At 40.6% G+C, this 17,007-nt stretch overlaps 1 protein-coding gene across 1 annotated transcript in view; it reads right to left on the bottom strand.

The window, feature by feature from the left end:
- GAP43 (growth associated protein 43) overlaps positions 1–13,141 on the bottom strand; it is a 101,103-nt gene extending 87,962 nt beyond the window's left edge. Inside the window, exon 1 of the mRNA NM_203358.2 lies at positions 12,962–13,141. Within this exon, the coding sequence (NP_976234.2) occupies positions 12,962–12,991 (30 nt within the window). The 5' untranslated portion in view covers positions 12,992–13,141. The remainder of the gene's footprint in view (positions 1–12,961) is intronic.
- Between the last annotated feature and the right edge of the window lie 3,866 nt (positions 13,142–17,007).

Genomic DNA, 17,007 nt, shown 5'->3' with positions numbered 1-17,007 from the left:
CTACAGGAAAGATATAGTCTTTTTTTTTAAGCTAAGAATTAAGTTTCTTTTCACTTAAGTGAGGATAAAAACTGATTTTTTTTGCTCAAGTATACTTAGTATACTAGTGTCCAAACTTCTTGGATTCTTTCCTAAACACTTTTATTCTTGGATTCACTGTATCTTCCAGATGATGTTCAGAAGTGAAGTCTGAGCCATCTGTGGCCTTTAATGTTCCCTTGACAGTTTTCACTAGAGGGCAATGGCCCAGTTCCAAACAGTAATTCTATTTTGTAACTCCTCTTCCCTTTTCAAGAAGAGTCCTCTTCATTTCCTCTTCTATCCTGGTTTTGCTCCAAAGGGGTAAGGTATGAAGTTCAAGGTGGAAGAAACTATGCGAGAAACTAGATCTTGTTGCTGTTTTCTGTACAGCTCTCCAGTTAGCTGTCCATCAGTATGAAGCACAAATCTGACTGAGTGATCAAAAGATATCACTCTGTGTTCTCAATCAAAGGCAATCAAAGTCATGAGGAACACAGGTTTTAAATTAGCAAGAATGATTTATTCAAATGAATCCTAAATACCAACCTGATTTCTCCTGAATAGCTTTCCAGGATGATAGAGAAAACAGAATCACTTTCTCTTTCATTGAAGTAAATAAGTCCTTGAGATGCAATCATTAAGGGAAGATTGCAAATGGTGCTTACTCTTAAGAAAAAAAATTTGAATAACTCACCCCCCCCCGACTCAGATTTGTCTAAAGAAATAGCCAGTATTTTTTAAATGAGATAATATTCTCTCCTTCCTTTTGAAAATCTTAGAAGTTTTTAGAAATATTAATCCAATAAAGCTGTGGAAGATAAATGGCCCAAATGCCTAGCTGAAGATGAAATGCAGGATGTTTACAACAGATAATTATAAAGTCTCACTATTCCTTTACATCTCACAAATAAAGATATCAAGAAAATCAGCTTTGAAATGCAATGTTCACCCTAAACATTGCTGTTGTTTAGTCGCTATGTCTTGTTTCACTCTTTTGCGACACCACGGAACACAGACTGCCAGGACCCTCTGTCCATGGGATTTCCCAGGCAAGAATATTGGAGTGGATTGCCATTTCCTCTTCCTGGGGATCTACCCGACCCAGGAATTGAACTCAGATCTCCTGTATTGCAAGCAGATTCTATACCACTGAGCTACCAGGGAAGCCCCTGGTAAAAATACTCAATACTGATGTATGGAACAGTCTTATGGACTCTGTGGGAGAGGGAGAGGGTGGGAAGATTTGGGAGAATGGCACTGAAACATGTAAAATATCATGTATGAAACGAGATGCCAGTCCAGGTTCAATGCACAATACTGGATGCTTGGGGCTAGTGCACTGGGATGACCCAGAGGGATGGTATGGGGAGGGAGGAGGGAGGAGGGTTCAGGATGGGGAGCACATGTATACCTGTGATGGATTCATTTTGATATTTGGCAAAACTAATACAATTATGTAAAGTTTAAAAATAAAATAAAATTAGAAAAAAAAAAGAAGTTACTCTCTAAAAAAAAAAATAAAAAAAATACTCAATACTTTTTCCTATCCCCCATTAGAACTCTGTAAGAGTCTGGATAGCCAAAGTGGGTTGCCATCAATACAACATGTATCTAGAAATCTAATTGCAAGTTAATTATTTAGAAACTAATAATTTCTCTTTAAAGAGATCCTGCCTTAATTTTTTTGGGGGAGAGGGCAGGTACATATCAGAGACAATCACCTGTACTGAAGCTTGAGTAGAACTATGGAATGCCTCTCTTGGAATAGCTGTTGAGGATCTAGTTTGGTGATTAAGAAGAGCTTTTACTTTTCAGTTTATACTCCAAACTGGTAAATTGGTTTCTGAACAAAAAGCAAAGTAGGAGAGGGAAGAGGATTTGCATGTTAACAGCTCCTACTTTAAGCTAGTTCCTAGGCTGGTTGTGCTGACTAAGAGGTTCTGAAGCCATTTAGAAAAGCAGCCAATTCCTGAGTTTGCTTAACCTTTGGAGATCATTTCGTTTATTTTTGCTCTGCCTCATCTAGCTCTTACATATGGTCATTAATGGGAAGACATTAGGGTCTTTCAAGTTTTCATTTAAAAATAACATTCTGAATAGTTATTGGAACTGAGATTACAAATAGATGAAAGCTAATTACCAAAATTCTCCATTTAGAGCAAACTGGTGCATATGGAGACAACAGCTCAATATTTTAGAAAGTGTCAATTTGCTAAAAATAGATAAATATGATGATTACAGCTGGAATTAATTCAAGGACATTCAAAATGAAATGACTAATATCAAGGAGTAGCATTTCTTTGATATAAATTCAAGGGAGATGTTTTATACTCATTATTGCCCAATCCTTTCACAGAAATGAATCCCATAAACCCAACGGAAAACATAGATCAAAGTTCCACCATGCCAAATTAGCAAGAATATATGGCAGCTGATATTCCTTTTAGTCAGGGGGTACCTGCCAGAGTTTAACTCCTGGAAAAGAGTGAAGGCCTAGTGCTTGTTAACTCTAGGTATGGAGATGTGCCCTATCCTTTCTCTGTTAGGTATGAGAGCTCTTGAGATCAGTTATTTGTGTGGTTACTGCTTCCTTTCAGAGTCATCAGTGACGACAACCCTACCAATAATAAGAATCTAATATAGGCAAAATTAAAACAGCCAAAGGAAAAATAGTGATCTACCACTTCTGAGGTAAATCACTCCTAATTGGCTGAGCTTTCCTATTACGGCTGCTGCTGCTAAGTCGCATCAGTTGTGTTCGACTCTGTGCGACCCCATAGACGGAAGCCCACCAGGCTCCTCTGTCCCTGGGATTCTCCAGGCAAGAACACTGGAGTGGGTTGCCATTTCCTTCTCCAATGCATGAAAGTGAAAAGTGAAAGTGAAGTCGCTCAGTCGTGTCCGACTCTTAGCGGCCCCATGGACTGTAGCCTACCAGGCCCCTCCGTCCATGGGATTTCCCAGGCAAGAGTACTGGAGTGGGGTGTCATTGCCTTCTCCGTTCCTATTATGGACATACAGGTATATATACTGGAGACTCTTTCTCAGCCAATTTAGTCTCTCCCTAGATCCACAGGTATGAGTTTCCAGAAATTGTCTAAAACACATGATCTAGCTCTTCCTCCAGTCAGAGATGAATGGTCTACTGATAACTAGCTGAGCTGAGAAGGACCAATCAGGTTTACTCAATCTCATTCTTTCTCTCATATTCTCTATCTCCTTTTTATTGCTCTTTGTATATGTGTATGTACAGAGATATATTTCTATCTCTCAGCTAAAATTTTTAATTGAAAGGCAGAGAAGCTGGGGTTATTAGTAACCAAATCTTTTAAATGCAGGGCTCCAGAAAGAAAGTCTGTGAATTCCTTATATTGAAGTTTCCAGATCTACTTTGGTTCCCATAAGCTTGGCTTTTCAGCTTTCTTAATTGTGACATCTAGTTTCCTTTCAACAGATTCCTTTTCTAGACCACTAAAGGTGGTGTCTGTTACTTATACCCAATCAAAGGACGTATAAATAACACAAGTACATATGTGTGAGTGTGTGGATAGAGACAGGGAGAGAGAGAGAGAAAAACACATACACACTCACACACATATACACAGAGACAGAGAGAGGACAGAGAAAGGAAGGTAGAGTGAAAGATTAAAGGTGATCATTAACCAACTATAAATATACTCCAAATTAAAAAAAAAAAAATTGCTTCCCTCTGTGCTTAGCCACTCAGTTGTGTCCAACTCTTTGCAATTCCATGGACTGTAGCTTGCCAGGCTTCTCTGTCCTTGGGGATTCTCCCAGCAAGATTACTGGAGTGGGTTGTCATTTCCTTCTCCAGGGGATCTTCCCGACCCATGGATCAAACCCAGGTCTCCCATATTGCAGGCAGATTCTTTACTGTCTGATCCACAAGGGAAGTCCTGCTTTTCCCAAAATTTCTAATTAGTATATCTTTCTAAACTCTAAATAATCTCCCTTTATAAAAATATTTTTCAAAATATCCATGATATTAATTTTTCTAAACTTTTGGCTTAAACTTTTGGCTTCTAGGATAAACAAATCTCTTGGACAAACTTGATCCAGTTGTTATACTTAAAAATATTTTTAAAATATTAACCATACATTAAGAAATCAGATCCTTCGGGTTGTAAAAGTTTATTGCTTGTATCAGAATTGGATAAATTTTGTATTATTAAATAGGTAACTTTTCCCAATTAACCAGGGGACACAGGAGAACTGAAAGATTCTTTGTAGAGGTCCTGAGAGTTTGGATTATTTATGGTGTTAGAGATGAGTTGGCAAAGGTTCAAGGATTGTGCATCACTTCTGATCAAGGTTAATTCCTGATGCTGAGGCACCCTGAGGTTGTTTGAAGACTGTACTTAGGTGATCACCTTTCCACAGTGCTGTCCCCAACCAGGCTGCATCCTCATTTTTAGTCTCCCAATCAGCCCCACATTTCCTCTCCACTCTTCTGCTTGACTGGGCCCTCCAGTGATTGATGTGAGCACAGCATGCCTGGTAATCTTAGTGCTGAGAACACAGTTTGGAAGTGATGTGGGGGTGGGGACGAGGATGGGGAGAAGCAGCCAGTTTAGCAAATGGAGACGAGAAATCTAAATGTGAAGAACAGGCTAAAACAGAAAAAGATAAAAAGAAAAATAGAGGATAAAAAGAAAAATGTCTTTTAACCAATCCTTGGTGTTGCATGACAATTTGAACATCTGCTTATTTAACTTCTCTCACTGAAGTTTTCAAAGGAAATGATAGAAATATGCTACGTTCCTATCCACCCGAGGGTTTTCCAGGTGGCGCCAATGGTAAAGAATTGACCTTCCAATGCAGGAGACATAAGACATGTGGGTTCGATCCCTGGGTTGGGAAGATTCCCCTGGAGAAGACCATGGCAACCCATTCCAATATTTTTGCCTGCAGAATCCCATGGACAGAGGAGCCTGGAGGGCTACAGTCCATAGGGTCCCAAAAAGTTGGACACAACTGATGTGACTTAGCATGCAAGCACATGCTCCCACCCGTTAGCATGGTATGCTTACTCTTTAGAGAACAGGAGAGGAGGAGTGAAAACTGAAAATGTATGTATATTCTATAGAGAGCAAGAGTACTCCTTTACATAGAACCATGAGTACTTTAGGTTTCAATATGTGGAATTCCTCAATTAATAATACTTTGCACTTGAAAAACACATTGTTTACAAAACACTTTTATTTTTATGACTTTATTTGAGCCTCACACCAACTTAGTAGAAAAGGCAGGTCTGGATTTGGAGTATTCTTTGTACTTGCCCACTTATATAGATGGATAAACTGAGGCTCAGAAAGATGATGTTACTTACCCAAGGTCACAGGACAAGCAATTGGCAGAGCCGGGTCTAGAACCCAGGGTAGGGTTTATTCCACTACAAAGACATGAAACAGGACATTAAACACACAACATCTAAGAAAATAAGATCTGTAAATAACTAAGGATAGGGAATCTAGAGGGTCATGCTCCCATTGTACAATCTAAACTCACTGCAAGGGTGTCACTCTACTCTGAGCAGAACGGTGACAGAATTGTAACTTTGACCACCACCACCTTGAGGTCAGGGCTTCCCTGATGGCTCAGCTGATACAGAATCTGCCTACCAATGCAGGAGACACAGGAAACGCAGGTTCAACCCCTGGATCAGGAAGCTCCCTGGAGGAGGAAAATGGCAACCCACTCCAGTATTCTTGCCTGAAAAATCCCATGGAGAGTAACCTGATGGGCTACCATCCAAAGGGTTGCAAAGAGTCAGATGACTGGGTGACTAAGCACACACACATACACACCTTGAGAGGAGGATCAGTAGAACTGAGTGTGCATATACACATAGCCAGTTCTCAGTAGGTACATAGGCTATGGTCTTCTGTACCATAACATATCCCCTCAGGGCCCATCACGAGGATCTCTCCCTCCCTACTTTTATTCCCTCAATAAATATTTTTTATTGATAAGCTACTATGTGCCAGATATAGCTTAACGTACCTGTGTTGTCTAAAACACCTATTTGGAAAGTTGGAAGGGACATACTTTTTCTTAAAACTCTCATATTTTGGCCTCGTCCACTAAATGTGAGCTGGCATTACTTAATTAGAAAAACTCCACTTGAACATGAGGGGAGGAGAGAAAAAAAGGAAAGCTGAAAGGAAAAAATTGAGAGCCGTGAGCAAGAGGGTGTGGAGACTGGGAAGCACTATTCAGCTTCACTGATAGATCATCTGGTCTTACTGTTCTCAAGGCCATGCTAATTAAGTCAGGAAAAATCCACTACTGAGGGTCTGGCAAAGAGTATTTTCAGGTAAAGCTGTATTCACAATGTGCCTCATCCTGGCCACCATAGGCCTGCCCCAGAATCCAAATTCCTTTACCCTATTCCAAGCTAAGAAAGATAAACTTTATCTGATTCTCATTCATTCAACGGACATTTGAGGGACTACTTACCATTCAATCTCCCTTTACCTTCATGCAAGATTTCTCTTTGCAGAATATTATTATGTGGCTAGTTCAGTGGGAAGATAACAAACCCAAATGTAACTAAAATTAATTCTTGGATGTGGGCCTCTGAGCATAGGCCAGAGTACACACATTTTTTTTTAAGTTTGTGTGATCAATGAAATAACGAAGGCTAGTGAGGGATTGAGTCATGGTCTATTTGGAATAGTTGTGGAGCAGAGCAACATGTGTAAGCAACTGGGGCCCAAAAGGAAGGGCCTGAGAAGATCCAAGATAAGTGTGTGCATAACCTGGGACTCTGCTAACCTCAGAGGGTGGGGCTAGTGTGCTGAGTGGTGGGGAGGAGACATCAAAGAGCGGTTTGCCGATGGTACTAGTCACGATAGTTGGGAGAAACATAGTCTACATGGGCTCATTTTGCATTCTGTATCTGCTTTCATTAAAAAGCAATGGTTTTCATGTCTGTTGATTATTAACAGGTATCAATAAGTAGTTCCACTTCAAACTTTGGTGCCAATAGATCTTTAAAAAATCTAGTAGAGGTTCCATCCATTTATATACACCACAACTCATGGAAAGACTGTAAAACGAGTTCTGTATTCACTTAACAAACAGATTATCCACAGTTAAAGTCCATTACATTATGTGCCAAGCATTGTGGTAGGCACTGGAGATAGAAGAATGATCAAGGTTTCACCGTTTCCCTTAAGCAGCTCACAGTATGGACACCAGTATGTGGAAAAAACCAATGCTATATAGTGTAACAAGGGGTATAATAGTGATTATACAGACTATAGCATGGTCACAAAGAAGGTAGAAGAAAACAATACAAGGGAGGTCAAGAATGGCTTAAAAAAGCTAACTTTTGCAGAGGGAATGGAAATTTTCTAGGCATAGAGCAAAGACACCAAGGCCTGAAATATTGATGGGGCATCGGTTGAGAGAAGAGGTATTTGAAGACAGTACTGGAAAGATAGTCAAGACTAGATCATTCCATCAGCGCTGAAGAGTTTGTATTTAGCTTACCATTAATACAGAACCATTAGAAGATTGTCAGGAAGGAAATAATCTGATCAGATTTGTGTTAGGTAAAGATAAGAGCAGTGTTATTTACAAGAATGGAAGGAGAGCAAGACGGTGGAGGTAGGGAGTCCAGATAAGAAGTTATTGTCTTTGTCCAGATAGGAGGTAATGAAAGTCAGAACTAGGTTATTTGTGGTGCAAGTGAAAAAGCAGAGGATGAATTCAAAATCTTTTTAATGAGGATCTAAGAATTTCATAACTAGATTTGGGGACTGAAAGAAAATCATAGTTTTAGAATCAATACCATTTTTCTAGAGTTTGGAAGCTGGATAGATGGTGTTACAGCAATAAGGGTGGGAATTTGGAGGAAGACTAAGTGGTACAAAATGGGAGACACTGAGTTTGGCTTTATTCATCATGAGCATGGGCATCTCTGAAATATTGACAGAGATGTCTATGGATCAGAGCTCAGGAGAGAGATCTAGTTTACAGATTTGGAAATCACACAGGTATTTACAACTCTGGAGGTGAGTGAGACCACCTAGAAATTAGTGTGTAGAATAAGAGAAAGAGATCAAGATAAATAATTAGCATATAATTGATATTTGGGGAGGGAGAGAATGAACAAAGCCAGCAAAGAACAGAAAAGGACCTATGTGAGAAGGAGGAGAAAGAGGAAGGATATGATAGGGCCAAATGAGGAGATAGTTTCAGGAAGAGGCATGGACAACAATATAAAATACCAAAGAGACAGCAAATGAGATGCAAACTAAAAGACAGTCACTGGATATGGTATCTCTTTCAGAACTCGTTTTAGTGGAATTACGGGAACAGAAGCCCTCTATTAAAAAATGGGATAGTGAATGGGGAGTGATGAAGAGGAGGAATCAAGGATGAACAGAAGGAACTACTTCTCCAACAGGAAACGGAAGTGTAGCAGGCGCTTGACAGTCCTGAAAGGCGGGCAATTTCTAAGCCAAGCCTCATGTTGCAAACCTCAGAGAGAAAAGTTTCTTTTATTTGTATCGATCTTTGTTTTCATATCAATTTTGCTTGATCCTCACAGAAACTTTTAAAGTAAGCACGGAAGGACTTTTGTTTGTTTTCATTTTTTGGTTTTTAGTCTCCATCCTACAGGAGGAAATTGAAGCCAAAGATTATATGATTCATTCGAGACCACAGAATCAGAAAGTGGTATAAACTGAGGACTCTCAGCACAGTGCTCTTCCCAACACTAAAGAGAATGTTCTGAAAATCAGTACAGTGGTGCAGGGGCAACCAGACCATACTTCAGAAATTCAGAAAGGAGAATTCCTGCCCACAATCACTTCTTTGATTGACAGCAGACACACTTGGTTGCCTGAATGCTTCTATGACAGCTAATAGGGAAGTAATTATTTAAATATTGTATCTTCTCTTGAGATGACCTAAGTATGTGCACCCTTTGAAATGTCCCTTTAATATTAGAGGAAGTTCTAGACTTTTCTTACTTTATCAGTATAAACAAGGAGAACATTTGGTTAATATATCTGCCTACCACTAATGCAAGGACACCCCCGCCCTTTTCCTTATGGTGCCAGGTAAAACTGAAGTATGTAGATTAATCAGCCCCAGGCTTAACACTGACAATTTCACTATGACGGAGGAAAAGGAGACCTGGAGCCACTCTCCTTCTCAGTGAACAGGAGTGCTGCCCTTTAGCATAAAACATGAAAGGTTTGTGTAGTTATGCCAGCTCAGCAAGAGAGAAAATTAACCCTACATTTTCTTAACCCAATTGCCTCAACATGGGTGGAGAAAGAGGGTACCAGGGTTATAGACTGTCAGCATGAGAGAGCAGGGATCATTGTATCTGCACCCTGGCATGGGCTAGAAGGAATTATAGATTCACCAGATATTAATGCATTTCTAGATACACCATTAATTCTCTAAGATTCTCTGCAAGTCTAGACAATTTGGTAGAAAAAAATGCCCTTTAAATGATTTCTTCTTCTGTTTAAATTTGGAAATGTGTGGTAGAAATCACCATTAAAAGAAAAACTGAACAGTTTCAACTATATTAAGTAGAATGCCTCCATTTAATTAATCCTCTTAGTCCCTGGTGACACTGGGTGTGGCTCGGTGAAATTTAGGAGGAGTTCAATTTATCACTAGAAGGAATCGTCTGCACCAAGCAACCAGGCAGCATCCTTCCACACCTTTCAAGCATTGCAAGGGAAAGACACAACCAGGTTGGAATTCTGAACCACAGATCACACTAAGAATTATCTGTCATATGCAGAAAAATGCAGATGTTGGTGGTGTTGAGTGGTGGGGGCTAGAAGGCTTCTTGCTTGTATTGGTATTCTTTATACTTCAGTTACAAATTAAAGTCTTTATTTTTCAACAAAAGAAACACCTTGCAGTTCTATTGCTTTGTGGACACAGATCACATCTTGCAAGTTTTTCATCATCTGCAGAATGCATGGTAATTAAGCTATTTAAAGTTAGCCCCAAGACATTTGAAAATCATAAGCCAATAAAATCTCAGGGATCCTTTTATTTTATTTCTATTTTAACCCCTCCTTTATCATCTACTTCTCTCCACCCCACTCTCATTCTCTTCTTCCTGCTATAATAATCTATAGTGGTAATTAGAGGCTAATAAAGATCATTTATGCTTTCTTCGCAGCCATAGGCAATGTATTACAACTCGGAAATCCTGGACTGCTTCTTTATGCAGCTCAAGTGGAAGAGGAAGGAAGTGCAGCCCCCAGCCCCCTCCCACGTTTATGCTGGATTTCATGGGTGTGGCAGAGTTTAGACCTTTGCAGGATTTTGCCCTTGTTTTATTCCCTGTTAAGCACTAGGATGGTAAATAGATGGCAGAAAAAAGATAAATACAATCGGAGTCTGTCATAAATGATATAGGATCATTTCACCCTCAAGCACAAAACCTGTGTGAGACTAAGTACTCAAGCTATAGAAATGCCAGTCAGTGCAGTGTGAGCCCACACCCTGAATACACCATTTCCTCCCATCTGATTTAATGGCATCCTAAATACTGACTTATGTGAGTGATACACAGCAATGGTCAGTAGGGGACAGGACCATTTCACACAGAAGTGCACATGTATAAAACATATGGGCAAAAGAGGACTATTTCTATACCTTTCAATTTTCTCTCTTGAATACGAATTATGCTAAAACGCATGCCGGCATATGGAAACCATACAGGGCTCATGCATGACTGTCCTATGTGAAGTATGCGGACACTGTACACATTCACATATGAATTTCTACAACTCCTGAAACACACTGCTTCAGTTTCATCACTTTGCACACATCCTAGTGAATGCTTGGGGCTGTCAGTGAGAGGACCCAGGTGAAGGCAGCTGTCCTCTTTGGGGAAGGGAATTTCTTTAGCCTCAATTCCCTTTCAAAATATCATGGTTGGTTTCCTTTGTCAGAGGGGGCATGTGTGTATACACATGTATGTGTATACATAAGGTGACAAAAAGTTGTAAACCAGCATATTTTTTCTTTCCCCAAATTAAAGCTTTTTTTTAATGACTAGCATTAATTTTCTTAAGGCTCTGCCTTCCTAAATTTTATTTCTGCAGCTCATCAGGAAGGCAACTTCAGAACATTTTCTTGACAGTGTGCTTAGCCCAGCCACCTGTATCTACTGCATTTATGTATTAGAATGAAGGAAGATAAGGAGAGGAAACGTGCAGGTTTGAAAAATGAGCGAACGGAAGCATCAGTCTCTGGAATCCTAGAGCAGTTTAGCGAAGTGGCACATGTAAGACTCTTCGCCTTCCCCAAACATCCTTACACAAACCACACGCATAACCACAGGTGCCTGCTACTTTATCTATCATCTATCTATTAATATTTATCTACCTATTTATTTATGTATTTAGTTAGTTTTGCCCCCGGCCTCTCCACCCTCTCCACCCACTGCTCTGAGATTCTGCTCAGTCTCCCTTCCCCTTCCTCTTCCTTCTCCTTCATCCTCACTACCTCGTCCCTCCCCGCCCCGCCCCCCCTCCGCGCCCCCGTTCCAGGGCGCTGGCTAAAAGTGCAAAGCTGGCAGCCAGGTTCTTCCCCACCTCTCCACTCTCTTCGGATTCGCCAGGTATATTACAAATTGACCCCCCTATCCAATACCTGCACAGAAATAATGCCCAAATCCTGTATCTTGCACCCCACCCATAAGGCAGTCAATGTGCAAAGGGCTCTTTTGCCCAAGACATCCTCCCCTCCCAGGAAGACGCACACACACGTACAAGCACACACTCACCCAAATCCCACATCCATTTTCCTCCTTAACCTTCGCCAAAATCCCTCAGAGGTGTTCCCATCAATGTTGGAAAGCGCCTTTTGGCGGATGCCGCGGCACTGTCGGTTGCTGCGGAATACCGTCCTAGTCATTCCTCCCCACCCGTACCCCAATCAAGTTTCTAATCTGTCTTTCACGAAATAAGTGAGCAATTTGAAAATGGAAGGAAAACCTGAGCAGTGGGAGCAGTGTGGGAGAGAGGGAGGGGGCTCTGCTTCTTGCTAATCTTCTATGTGTCCCTTTTCCTGATGAAAATGAGTCACCATGCTTATAATCCGGAATGTTAGTCCGTCTTTGGTCACTACAATTCTAGGAAAGATGCAAAGGAAGGGGAGAAGAGACCTGATTTCCAACAGGTAATTCTCCGCTCGTCTTTCCCATCCCGTCGGTGCTCAAAGCTCCTAGGGGCGTGGTCCATCCACCCTCTCCTCGGACCAGCTGGTGCACAATCGACTGAATTTTCCCCTTCTACATGGCCAATTTCTTTCCCAGCCCCAACAGTCTCTTGATTCTCTTTTAAAAATCTCCCACATTACAGTTTCATTCATTCATTGAAAAATAAATAAATTCAACCTTCACATGTTTGCCCATTAATACCTGCGCCAATGTGAAGCTCATGCATGTGGGAAATAGGGCTTCTTCCGCAGCACATGTGAGAAAATTGTACGACAGAACAAGCAATACTCATTACTGAATATGATTCTTTCAACCTCCCGGGTTTTTTTTTTTTTTTTTTGCGAATAATATAAAGGATTGCCTCCCCATCTTGTAGGTAGACCCCACATTTTCTCCCCCACACCTCTCTTCATATCCACACCGGCAAAACCAGACACCTTAAAAAAAAAAAAAAAAAAAACCTTTTTTCTAGCCAAACAGGCGTATTTTTTTTCTAACCTCCTCCTAATTAGAAGCAGCATTCCAAAACCAGACCATGAAAGAAGAGAATAAAAGCTGGGATGCAAGCATCAGTTGCCATATGCTAAGGAAACGGGAGCACCATGGCCAGAGCAGAAGCGGTTAAAATATTTTTTCTACCTTCACAGGGAAATATTGCACACTGGTAATTTCACAACAAGAAGAAGTAAAAATCTTTAGGTCTACCTGTTTGGTTCTTCGCATACAGCACAGCATGGTTGTATCGTCCCTTGCCTTCTTCCTGCCTTCTCTCCTTTCCTCCTCTCTCTTTCTTATTCCCCCCCTCTCCACCTCTTTTCTGCTCGCTTGCTCACTCGCTCTCTCTCTCGCGCTAGCGCGCTCTCTCTCCCTCCCTCCCTCTCTCTCTCCCTCACACACACCAGGGCAGTTAGCAGCAACTGTAAGGTCCACAGCTATTGCTCACCGCACATGCTCGCTCTCCCTCTCTGGCTCTCACTCTTCTCTCTTGCCTCTCTTCCTCTTTTCTCATCTCCCCACCCAGTCTCTGCCTATCTCTTTTTCTTCCCTGTCTCTGGATCTCTTTCTCAGAATTGTTCACTAGCTTTCAATGACTAATCACTTCCCCCAGCCCCCACCCCCATTCTAGACAGTCACCCCCCTCCCAGTCCCCTGCCAGCCTCATGAATATTTAAACATCTCCAATCTGGACCCAATTACCCACCGACTTTCCCACTGTATTGAGAGGATGGTGGGGTGGGGGCATAGAAGGGTATTCCAGCCTGTTCAAGAGATTTTATGGAATATGTTTGAGAGAAGAGGAGCTTGAGGAATGCTAATATTTCTTTACTAATTTTTTTCTTTTCCCAATACTGTAAAAGCGAAGAACTGCTATTCTGAAAGAGTAGTCAGACCTATACAATACATTATATATGCTATTTAGATTTTATGCACAGTTAATCATTGTGAGGGTTAAGTTCTCCCCCCAAAATGAAACATGTGAATATCCTACCCTGTAGACACTGTGCTCAGCACTCATATAACTTAAATACATGTGTATAAATTTAGACATGCACAAACATATCTCATACATGCTCCAAAAGCCTTGAAAAACCCACATGAATATACTGCATTTTAAACATTCTAAGCACTCAAGTTCAGAAGTAATAACTAATGTTTAGGATTTAGCATTCATGTATAAAAATCACATGGTAGTTTTTTTCTTAATGCACATACACCTGTTTGAAAATTGGAGTTTCTTCTAATTTTACTGAAAAAGCTGAGCTATCTGTGTAATATGAATAATGTCTATTGACTGAAGTAAAAACACAATGTGATAGCTCTGAGTTTCCATTTTACTTTTTCCATTTTACAAAACTGGGGATTTGTTAAGGACTATAGCCTGGGAAACAGGCTCTCAGAGAGTTCTGAGGAGCTGCTGAGGTAAGTGGGGAGGTTGGCACACAGGTGATCTTGGTAACATATGCTTGGTCCATCTTGGTATAAAGATTACTGCTAGACACAAGGAACAGATATCTTGATGAATGGTTTTAGTGCTTTTATCTTCGTTAATGGTTTTAGAGCTTTTCTAAGAATGGAAAGGTACAACAATCCATGTTCTTTAAAAATTTTTCCTAAACATATCCATTGGAAGGCCAATTCTGCTGGTTTTCTCAGAGCACAGAGTGCTTCATTCCTGATCTCCACCCTGAACTTTCAGAGTGTATTAAAGGTCAGTGACAGCAGGGCTAATGACGTAACCCTTACAGAGTTAGATGGTTAGTGACATTCTTTGTTTGGCAAGCCCAGAATGATAGTTTACAGTTTGGACAAGAGGAATAAAAGTAAATTCATCTGTCATGAGAAGAGAAAATATATCATGAAGGCTATTTCTTCAATTTCATCTATGGTTTTTCATAATTTGGGTGAAGGAAAATATGACTTTAAAGAAAGTATACATGGCATAGATTTTAGATATATATAGTGCTGTGTGATCTTGGGAATGTTACTGAACCTCTCCGTGCCTAGTTTTCTTTATATATATATATGTGTGTGTGTGTGTGTGTGTGTGTGTACTTGGCTGTGCCAGGTCAGAGTTGCAGCACATGGAATCTTCAGTCTTCCTTGTGGCATGCGGGATCTTTAGCTGCAGCTTGGGGGATCTAGTTCCTTGACCAGGGATTGAACCCTGGCCTCTTGCATTGTGATCTCAGAGTCTTAGCCACTGGGCCACTAGGGAAGTCCCTTCACCCAGTTTTCCAATCAGTAAAATGGGGATAATAATGTCAACCTTGTCAACATGTTGTGAGGACCAAATAATATAATTCATGCAAAGCACAATAGAGTCATTCTCAGCACATAGTAGCTTTACCTCAAATACTGTACTTTTCTGAAATTTTGTTGATATTTTCAAGTAAATATCTTGAAGAACTTTTCAAACTCTTTCTTGTTGTTCATTAGTGATGATAAGCATTCCCAGTTAAAGTAACTAAAGTGTTAGTCGCTCAGTCGTGTCCAGCTCTGCGATCCCATTAACTGTAGCCTGCCAGGCTTCTCTGTCTGTGGAATTTTCGAGGCAAGAATGGATGGGTTGCCACTCCCTTCTCCACAGGATCTTCCCAACCCAGGGATCCAACCCAGGTCTCCTGCACTGCAGGCAGATTCTTAACCATCTGAGCTACCAGGGAAACCCAATTAAATAGCTCATATTCTTTCTAGTCCATCCCAGACATGAGTCCATCAACCAGACAACTTATTATCCTACTTATTATCAAGATCACTAGGCTTAATAGGTGCTCAGTACATTTTGACAAAGTTCAAGGTACACTCACCTTAGAATGGACTGTCTCAGAGAGATTCCCAGTGGGGTAATGGTTATAAATTATTCCCAGAGGACTTCTTGAGTATGACCTGCTTCAGATCCAGCCTTACTTGGTCTTTTACTCCTCTCAGTTTGCTTCTTAGTTTTCATATTTAATGATAAAAAAGAATTAGGTTCTGAGTTTAATATTTTTTTTAATGTTGTAATGAGACCAGTCAAAGCCAAGTTTTCAAAAACAACCATCTATACATGTAAGTGATAGAAGAGGTAAACAATGGATAAGAAACAGCTTCATCAGAGTCATTCCTGTTGAGATTAGTGTCTGCCTGCTTAGCGTGCTGAGGGCTGGAGGGTGATAAAAGGAGGAAGCAGAGGGATGAGAACAGACAGCAAGAGAGAGAGAGGAAAGAAAGCTTAATTGGGTATTTAAACAGATTCATAGATAGGATCATTGCATCAACACTGTGGCCTAACAAGGACCATAGTTGGCTATGGAAAGGGGCCAACTCCTTTCCCTTTCAATAGACTCCTCAGCTCTCCCATTTATATCTTCTTTACCCTTTTATTTGTGGGGAGGAAACTTGGAAACAACATGGCATGATTAAATCAGAGTCTAGAGTTCAAAATCAGGCACAGGCCTGGATGAACTATGTGACCTAGTATGTTAAACCACCTTTGTTAACCCCAGTTTTCTCAGCAGTTTACATACATTATTTCACTTAATATTCAAAATGAGGTAGATACAATCATTAATTTCATTTTGATGGGACTATTTAAACTAATAAATTAAGTACCTAGATGAAGACACACAGGTAACAAGAGGTAAAGCCACAACTCCAGACCCCATTAACCACTAAAATACAGCAACACTCAATGGGCTTCTACACCTCATTACTTCTGATCCTTAGGAGTTTAGACTGTGTAGTGGAAGCTTTTGTGTTGAAATGAAATCAGCATCCTGAAAGGTCCACCTATTAGCCCAGCCCTTACACTCAAAAGTCATGAAGAACACATTGATACCTGCATTCAATAGCAAGTCCTCAGTATATATCCACCCAGTGTGTGTATATATATATATCCTCAGTATATGTTCAACCATCCTCAGGTGCCTCAGCATTTAGAGTCCTCACAATTTTGGATGACTCCCTCTGGACATAGACTATTCTGTCAGTGGACTTCTAAAAATTACATCCCAGAAGGGAGATCAAGATTCTAAATTTAATTTGAATAATATGGAATAAATTCTAATGCATTAGTTTTCCTTTAAGCAAGGGAGGCTCAAATGTTAGTCACTCAGTCGTGTCTGACTCTTGGAAACCCTGTGGACTCTAGCCCATCAGGCTCCTCTGTCCATGGAATTCTCCAGGCAAGAATACTGGAGTGGGTTGCCATTCCCTTCTCCAGGGGATCTTCATGACCCAGGGATCGAATTTGGGTCTCCTGAATTGCAGGA

This window comes from Bos taurus, chromosome 1 (genome assembly GCF_002263795.3).
Source record: "Bos taurus isolate L1 Dominette 01449 registration number 42190680 breed Hereford chromosome 1, ARS-UCD2.0, whole genome shotgun sequence".
Lineage (NCBI taxonomy): Eukaryota > Metazoa > Chordata > Mammalia > Artiodactyla > Bovidae > Bos > Bos taurus.
The sequence above is the reverse complement of the archived record's forward strand: the minus strand, read 5'-3'. Positions and strand labels throughout refer to the sequence as shown.